This window comes from Myzus persicae, unplaced genomic scaffold (genome assembly GCF_001856785.1).
Source record: "Myzus persicae strain clone G006 unplaced genomic scaffold, MPER_G0061.0, whole genome shotgun sequence".
In the NCBI taxonomy this organism is placed as follows: domain Eukaryota; kingdom Metazoa; phylum Arthropoda; class Insecta; order Hemiptera; family Aphididae; genus Myzus; species Myzus persicae.
Genome location: NW_019101814.1, coordinates 57,457 through 67,425, shown reverse-complemented (window position 1 = coordinate 67,425; position 9,969 = coordinate 57,457). Strand labels below are relative to the sequence as shown.

General features: G+C 27.0%; 1 protein-coding gene across 1 annotated transcript; it reads right to left on the bottom strand.

Annotated features, from left to right (window-relative positions):
- Window positions 1–1,112: 1,112 nt before the first annotated feature.
- LOC111030500 lies at window positions 1,113–7,578 on the bottom strand. The gene is made up of 3 exons (XM_022310029.1): window positions 6,753–7,578; window positions 1,460–1,560; window positions 1,113–1,377 (listed from the first exon to the last, which is right to left on the bottom strand). Exons 1-3 carry the CDS (start codon window positions 6,860–6,862, stop codon window positions 1,199–1,201), a joined length of 390 nt encoding a protein of 129 aa, XP_022165721.1. The 5' UTR covers window positions 6,863–7,578; the 3' UTR covers window positions 1,113–1,198.
- Between the last annotated feature and the right edge of the window lie 2,391 nt (window positions 7,579–9,969).

Sequence of the window (9,969 nt, the reverse complement as noted above, 5' to 3'; positions counted from 1 at the left end):
TATACTATAATAAGTAAAGAAGAAAAAAACGATTTATCAATATAAAACTACTATAAATAATCATAATAATTTAACGCGTATGTGCACGATTGTGTGTGTTCATGCCGAATTTTCCCACACACTATAGGACCGGCAGTGTTCTTTTTGAACCAAGCCAGTATCAGCTATTGTTTACGAAAATCTCTTAACTAACTTAACGATTTGTTTTTACATAGGTTAGGCTATAAAACTTTATGTCGCTGGAGCTCACCGTATGCGTTTGGGTCGAGTCATATTTCATTTTAAATGCGCATACATTTAGTTAAAAACGTTAATTGCTATTAAAAAATATAATTACTAGAGCAACACATCTTACCTGAGGTCTTAATAATGCTCATAATTTTTTTGTCCACTAATAAGTCGATACTTAGCCATAAATTTAGCCACTTTTTACATCTTCGTTTTTGATTACGATTCTTACCTCTTGCGATGTTTGGCCTAGTTCAACAATTTTAGGCGACCCTTCGATGTACAACCTGTTTTTTTCTAGTGCTACGGTGGCGGTGGCCTTCGGAGACTTGAACGCCACCACGTGCATTAGAATACTTTACACAAGAAGACTGTATACTTACAGCGATTCAAGGGTGGGGGTTGGTTATAACAAATATAACACGACCTCACACAACAAGCATTTAGTTGGATACACCCAAGGTTGCCAACCTCACATCTGAACCGGTACACTCGCCGAGTGTCGCATATGTGGGTCGTCTAAAAACCCTAACCGGTTATAATAATCTGCATATATATTGTACATTGTGTATATGTGTATAATGTGTATAATGTGTATAATGTGTAGATGCATTAGCATAAGCGTGTTATATAATTTCGAGTATACGATGAAATGACCTCTACGGAGATTAATTGAAAAACGGTCGACAACTTTGTTCTTTTCCCTTTTCTCTAACCCCGCGTTGAATACCGCCTTGAATAGAATTCATAAATCACCCGCTCGGGATAGGTATACCCTGGCTGCAATGTTGCTGGGTCAGCTAATGAGCGCCGAGTAAGCATAAAACTTACAAAAGCCGTTGGTCACTCAGCCCTTTTCAATAAAAATAAAAAATAAAAACACAAAAAAACCGACCACGTTTATTAAGGACACGACTTAATCGCTGATTCTTGTTATATAATATAATCATTATTTTTACAACACGTACATTTACCATCGCAAGCTCAATTTCAATTTATTAGGATCAGGCACAATGCATTTGCGAGTTGTTAATTTACAGGCAAGAACCGACTTCTTTACGGCAGGTTTGTACTGCAAGTTTTCAGGAAGTTCCAGAACCACAGTCCTGTACGCAGTCAACGGCACTCTTTCAGTACAAGTCACATCGCCTTTATGCCCAAAACAGAACATTAAACATTATTATTAATATATTCAGTCCATAGAAAAAGAAGACGTATTAACGGATTTTACTGGTTGGTTGGTCAAGTTGAGGCCGAGAACTCATCAGTACCGTCATTAGAGGGTTTATCTGAGCAGGTTTTTGGATTTTCATCGTCCCTTTGTCCGGGCACCTGCAAAATACGAATAAAATTATTTTATCGTCGGCGACGTTTCAGCAGGTGCAACGTGCAAAGAGAGGAAATCGACAAACAAAATACGCAATTAGTACGGTTTGAATTTAACTATGTTTCAAAGTATCTATACATTTTCGAATAAACAGTTATCGTGAGCGAATTGACCAAAGAAAAGATGACTACTATAGTAATTGGCTCTATATACAGTTTTAATAATAAACCATAAAAACAATATTATAATTATTACATAATTTCACTAGAATTCCTAAACTTATATTGCAATATCACTGAATGTTGTTATTTGTTATAATTAATAAGCAATTTATTTTTCTCATTACAAAGAATGTTTCTTCTTTGTCTTATACAATTTATCAAAAGAATCCTAAGGTTATATTATTTTATTTATTTAAGAATATTACCCATTATTATTTATTGAGTAATATTTTACGATATTTTATTTTATATTCATTATGATATTAATTATTTTTCATTACCTTTTTGTACTAACTCATATTGTTTGGATATTTTTCAATTTAATCAATTTAATTTTTTTTCCAAATTAATTGATAAAATCTAGGTAAATATTGGACATAAATCATAAATGTACTTGCATTTTCATTTTATAGAGGCTTATTGGAGCAAACACCAATAGTTTTACCATAATACAGTCCTAACTTAAGCTAATATAGCCTATCCAAATTGTCAATAATTAAATTATATCCAATCAAAGGGCAAATGTTAGTGTACAAATCGTTCAGGTTATATATGATTTGTCTTTTTTTCTATAAATAGTGTTAGCATCGGAAATCTTTAATATTACATTATACCAACGCATTATAATATACATTTTCAGCAACTTATTCATGCTTGATGTAAACAGTTAATATGTCAAGTAATTATTGATTAATAAGTAGTTAAAAATTATAATAATTTAATATCCCACGTAAATTTTAGGCAATATAGAGTGCAATTAATATCAAAAAAAGGTATGAACTAGAATGAGTTATTAGTTTATCGATAGTGCCATAAAATAAATATCTAAACCACTCAAACGGCAACAAATATCCGATGCTATCCTTAATTCTTCCGAAGTAATATATTATAGTATAATACAAGATATAACCTCCAACAAAAAGACACATTGTTATATGCCACATTCGATTTCCAACAAATTAATAATAAAAACAGAGTATGCAAAATAGTTCTCCATTTAAGTTAGTTGAGTTGTGTTTTTTAGTTATTAACAAACGTATGTAGTTATATTGTTGAATAAACTAGAATTAATTGTAATAATTATTACTTATTAGTATATAATTCCACATAATTCTAGTATTAATTATAATTAAATATGCTGATGGTTAATCGATTATTATTAATAAACTATTAATATTTATATCATTCACAATTCACTTTTGAAATATCTTACCCTATTAAATTTATTTGTGTGCATTAATTTGTTTATGTTATTCCAAATTGTAATTATGATATTTATAATATGTATCACATTAAGTGCACCTACAATTAATGTAAGTATCAAAGTATGAAACAGCATATTTTACAACTATTTAAATTGCATACAGAGTAAATAATATATTATCATTGTGGTATAAATAAAATACGTAAATTCATTAATTGACGAATTAACCATCAACGGTATTTTAAATTTTGAGCAGAACGATGAATGTATTGATGTTAGTGTTTTAGAGATGATGTTTTAAAAAAAAAATTATGTTAGCTGACACATATAGTGTCTAAACTAAATACTCAACAAATACATTTTTGTAGTAAACAAAATTCATTCATTTTCAATTTCAAAGATTATATCTCATTGGAGGTTGAAGTTAGTACTTTGGAGGAGGGAGAAAGGAGAAGGGCTCCAAAATGTAAATATCTCCATACCTTTTCTTGATAAACGGAAAAACTAGAAAAAAAATATGTGGACTTCAGCAAAGAATATTTACATAGCACCAACTTTTGGCAAAATCTATTTTGTTGTAATTCAAAAACAAATAATCGCACACACTTCAAATGTTCAACAAATATACATATGGGCGGATGATATGGTAAAATTCAAAAAAATATTTTAACTATTTTTTAACATATCATTTTTTTTTCTCTATATACATGTTGATTACAATTTTTATGTTTATCCGCAAAGCTTGAAAATATTACATCCCTCGCGAGTTTTTCTTAAATTAGTTTAAAAACCTCGAATTTGGTTTTTGAACGTAATTAAAAAAATATTATTCGTAGGGACTTCTTTTCGAATTTAACTACTTATATTATTATATGTTTTGTAATTTATTCAAATTTTTTTAAACATTTTTAAGTACACTTAAATACTATATTTCTAAATAATTGGGATTCGTAGGTAGGTACTATTATTCTATTTGTACTTGCACAAAGTTAAATAACTCAAAACAGGTAAGTTTCTTTCGAAAAACTAAAGTTTGTATCTCCATTAGACACCCATTAGGACTTAATACTACTTAGTAGTACGAAGAATCTCTAGAATTTTAAAATATTGTTTCTTAGTAAGTATATTAAATAATTTCAGCAAAATTTTGAATAATAATATTGTATTATTGATAGAAAAAGGGAGTGAGCGTATTCAGCGAATCAACCTGTATAATATAATATTACTAATAAAAAATACATTTCTTTTAACAATATAAATACGTAACAAAACATCCTTAGAAATATATGTAGGTAGACAGCCTTCGCTTAGAATCGTTTTTCGAATACGAAAAATGATGTATTATTGAATTGTAATTAAGTACATCCATTACAGTGACCTAATCAATGGTGAGAATATTCGAGAACTGCATACTTTAATACAGTAGATTGACTTCCCAAGTTTTTTCAATTATTTTGCTATTAATTATTCAAAACTGCAATGATTTTACGGCTTAAAATTGCAAAAATTCCAAGTTTGCAAATTAAGCATAATTTTTATTATGTAGCTATCTAAATATTTAAAATACAAGACAAATTGATTTGTAGAGTTCACTTATGACAACTGATAACAATAGGTTTGTCTCGAGTACCAAAGTTAAATGATTGTTAATTAAATAAATTATTTTAGTCATTAAACAAATAAACAATGAAAAATAGCAATTCATTTTAAACATAATAAATAATAATTGCAAATTAGATTAAATTTATTAGAGTAGATCATAATCTAACTTTTGTTACTAAGAAAATTAAATAATTTACGATAAGAGACATATAAAAGTAACTTTGTAATATATTTAAATTGTTCTATAGTTAAAATACAATTAAGAAGCTTAATTATTTTTTTAAAAGAATTAAATTAATCCTACAGTTTCAAAAAATCTTGTTACAAACCTTGAACTTAATAAGGAGTTTTTTTTAAATATCTTTCCAATAACTTAGTAAAAACAGAAAATTAAAACATGGGAAATATATTATAAAATATATAATATCATTAAAATATAAATAACAATAGTAACTATATTTTTACTATGAGTGATATAATTCAACAATATCATACATATATTTTTTTAAATAACAAAATTAAAATTAATTTATTTTGTATACATTTTCTAACACATAAAAATGTTACTGATAAAATACAAGAACATAAAATATATGATAACTGTATGTACGTGCTTAACGAATTTACATTTGTATAAATTATGAACATTTCGTGAGCCGCGTAATTGACTGGATTAATGCAATGTTGCGATTAAGGATAAATGTATTAATAAAAGTTTCTCTTATATAGCCACCGATAAACAAATTATAATTTATAAATAATAGTGATTTTTATGGATAAACTGTGTTAAAAAAATACAATAAACAATTTTACAAATTTTGGTAATTATCTGTTAATTTCTAAAACATCAAATAGCATCTACAGAAGGCATGTCGTAACCATTGAATTCTTATTTTCAAAATATATTACTATTTTTAAACATTTTATAATTAATAAACTGCAGTGTGTTATTACTGCAAATGGTCAGATGTCTACATTAAAGTAAGCTTTAAATAACATAAACTTACCACAGTACCACTAACTCACTAAATTGTGTAGAGATTTTATTTTTCTTTCATTTATACCTACGAGTCTACACTCTACATAAGTTAAGACAATTCTTTGTACATTACGAAAGTTTTAACTTCGTATATATCTTATATACATTAGAATTGCAAAAGTTATATCTTTACAAACTGTTTAGACTTGGATACAAATATTTAGTTTAATAAAATTACATGTTTCAAATATTAATATTCTTTTTTTTACTATTTGAACAGAATCAAGGGACAACACAAACTCTTAATTTTAAAATCGCAACCCTTTCCCGACAGTAATTTTTTTATTCAGTTTTTATTTGTTTCATTTATTATAATGATGCGTCATTATTAAATTATATAAACGGGTGGTTTATGAGTTACGTAAAATAATTTACATAGAATGTTTTTTTATTTAATTTTTACGATATCCAGGATATAAATTATTTAAATATTTAAATAAAAAAATTAATTTTATCTTATTTTCAAGCGTAATTTGGAATGGTTGATATTCAAACTTTATAAGATATTCAGTTGGCAAAAACTAAACTTTTTATTTAATAAAATCAGCATCTTTTATTTTTTATATAGAAATTGAAATAAATTGTTCTTGATTCTTTTGTTTAAAATTGATAATTAATTTGGCAAAAATGTTAACTGATACATTTCTTGCGTTGGATCGTCCTTCGACATTTGAATAGAATATTGATTCCAAATTCATATAAAATGTATAATATATACGAGAAAAAATAATACATCGTTTCATTATTATATGCAATGTTCTCATAATTTGTATAAATATATTTAATACAATTCATAAAATCAATAAGTTTGGTTAAGTTTAATTAATTTTTTGGGGAAACACAATAATAGTTTTATAAAAAGTAAATTTACTTGGTTTATATGAATTGTTTTAACATTTTTATTGAAAATGAATGTATATTCTATGATAGATTTGTTAATACTTCAAAAATATAAAAAGCCCTGAAAATAATTGGGTTGTAAAAGAATTCTGGATAAGAAAACATAAAAAATTATGTACTAATGAGTTCAACGTTCAAAATTATCTTGTTTATATTTAATTGTAAAATTCATTGGTGTATGATTTTTATAAAATAAATGTGCTAATTATATTAATTTTATTTTTGACTTACTTTGCTTTTCCTTTAGTCTTCCAACTATACGTTTCTTTACGGCTGATTTTTCTTTCATGACATTTGATTTTTGGTGTTTTACGACGGATCCTTCGGTCTTCTAAGTCCATTCTGTTGACCCGTATCTCTGGTAACCAAGACCTATTTTCTCTATTCAGCTTGAACGATGATTTAACTTCCTATTGCAGGTCACCAATTAATTGATTATAATGTAGCTAAATGAAAATATAACAATGTTATTTTTATTTTAATATTAAAATAAAAACTTAACATTTGATGACAATCGCGATGTTTTTAGGACGCTCACAATAACTTATTCGGTGTCTATGCTATATTAATCGGGAACAATCGTATAATTGCCAAAGTACTAAACTACGGGCGTGTATGTTTAAATACGTGTCGGTGAATAATGACAGGTGCCTGAATTTATAATAATAATGAATAACCGTGTCGGATTAATGTTTCAGAGCCGGTAACAGGGTGGTACGCCAGGTCAAGCGATGTTACGTTACATGTCGAGTAGATCGAAGAAGTTTTTATTCATATTTACATTTCTACTTTTCTACCCTTAACATACCCTGTAATTGGTTATTATCTAATAATAATATTAGACATAGAATTATAGAGGGTGTTTTGAATTTTTTTTTTCGTGGTTATTTTAACACTCTACAGTTTAGTCCATTCACACACATCTTGTGCATATTGAATAGTGTTAAAATTTACACAACGACACGCCCTTATCGAAAAAATAGACCCTCGCAAAAAGGATCGTTGAAAATACACACACAAAAAAAAGGAAAACAAATCTTAGTCGAATTGCAAAAAAACGTATTGGGACTGTTTTTGTTTTACTTTAAACTTTATACTATATACACCAACAAACATTGATAAAAATTCATAAAAAACAGACGTTATTAAAATACAAAAATATAAGGGGAAAATATTTCAATACCACCCTTCATAAAATTAATAACCATCTCAAATATTGGATAATGAAATGGGGTCATGGAGATGTAGTCAAGACTTAGATACATTAATATTTCTTTTCTCAATTATACTCTATAAAGTATGTGCTATTACTTATTAGTTATTATTGTGCATTAGGTAATTCACATAAATTATCTAGAGTTATAATCGATAGTACACTTTTCATAAAATACTTTTAAATTAATTTATATAATTACTTAAATGTTTTAATATGATTTTTATTTAACGCGCGAAGTAAAAACATTAAAATTTTTAACTTTTTAAATTTAATCAATTGAGTAAATTTAGTATTAGTGGTAAGTAGGTATATTATATTACAAGTATAAGTGCTGTTATTTAAATACAATTTTGTTAACATGTTTAATTTATTAATTTTAGTCTTTAAGACCACAATATATCAAAATAGTCTGTAAAAAGTTCAATTATTATAACGTTGTACCTAATTTATAGGCTGTAGTTATGTACACCTCAGAGATATTCTACACCACTCATATAATAGATAGACTATAATACTGAGTAATGTTTGTTTTCAATTATCATTTTATGTTATACTTTCTAGTTAAGTACTACACACAATTTAAAATAATTTGAATAATAATACCAACTCTCTATATTTTCTCAGTGTTTTACAAATCAGTCACTCTATAGATCTATTGAATACATTATATTTTACACATATCAATAATAATGAATTGTTGCATTATAATATAATAATATGGCGATACTTAACTTGGAGTTTGCAATGAATATCTTGTTCAAATATTATATATAGTCATATAGGTATAGGTACCAAAAAAAAACCAAAACATTACAATTTTCACCACTAGTAAATTGAATTGTAGTTAACGATTTGCGTCTGTAAACATAGAATTTTGAACTTCAAATTATATAACTTAATCAGCCTCTAATGATAAAAATGTAATGTAATGTAATTACATAGGTATTGGTATTATTGTGTATCTCGACAGTGAAATTTGAACGGTTTGTGTATAAGACTCGTTATAATTTCAGTATCATGGTAAAATATTATATAACTCAGCCTCATTGCTCTGCGTCCACCCAAATCTTTAATCACCACAATACCATGCTACGGAATACGGATTGACATCTTAGGATGCATACGTCATACATGTATGCTTGTTAAATTTATATTAAAATCTATTTCAAAATATAAAAAAGCATACAGCATTTTTTACTTCCTTTAACGATTCAGTAGACGTTGGCGAAATCAACTTCGTAGTTTGGTACGTTTTATGAAAAATATATTCTCGGAATGATTGTGTACAATTATAAATTAATTAAAGTTTTTATTTTGTTTTGGTAATAATGTGTTTTGTAAACAAATTAATCAAATACTGTGGGTGGATAGGAGCCTGCAAGTACACACATATTATACCAGTATATAGTAGGTACCTACACAACATTACAGCGACAGTTCTAGAATTACAAACGAACCGACCCGTGGTGTCTCGTTAATTAGTCGTGGTACAATTAGTCGCAAGTCAAATTTGTTCCAAAACAATGGTCGTGAAAATGTTATTTTATTTTTATACAATAAATGTGCGATACCGTTGATTGCGATGGCCAAGCGAACTTAGCACAGAATATTGGACAGAATTTCCCAATGAAAAGTTCATTCTTTCATCTCAGTGTTGATAATTAACTCAAAATTATTGTTTTCATTAGTATAATATTACTTTTAAGAAACTAATATTTTCATTGTTAACTTTAGTGTTGAGGTTATACCTACCATTTTATTACCAAGGTATTTTACATATTTACGTGCATAGGTCCTAGCAAAATATAACATACAACATCAATACATAATCGAACATTTTCCATTTTTTCCGGTAACATATACCTATAGTATAAATTATAAATATATTATATCATTTTATTATTTTAAAAATTTTAATTTATACACGATGTCTATAGCAGAGTAATACTATTATTGTTATGTACCTATTAATGTGTATTTTAAGGGGCTTTTAGAAACTTCAGAGGAGATAATAATGATGTCTACTAATTCCATTCTTTTATTCTCCTAGGTCCAAGCACTTAAAAAAAAAAATTGATCATATTTTAGTACTATCAACATGTCATCACGACCATATAAGCTACAGCCAGTATGTATTTAGAATTGAAAGGGATGACAAGATAAAATATTATTTAATATAATTACTTATTAGGTAGCTAATATAAATTAGTTAGAAAGTTATAAACATAAATC

Coding starts and splice junctions, on each gene's coding strand:
- LOC111030500 (XM_022310029.1), bottom strand. CDS start 6,862: ATGGACTTAGAAGACCGAAGGATCCGTCGTAAAACACCAAAAATCAAA. Junction 1,561..6,752: donor AAGACTAAAGGAAAAGCAAA/GTAAGTCAAAAA, acceptor CGTATTTTGCAG/GTGCCCGGACAAAGGGACGA. Junction 1,378..1,459: donor TCAACTTGACCAACCAACCA/GTAAAATCCGTT, acceptor TTGGGCATAAAG/GCGATGTGACTTGTACTGAA.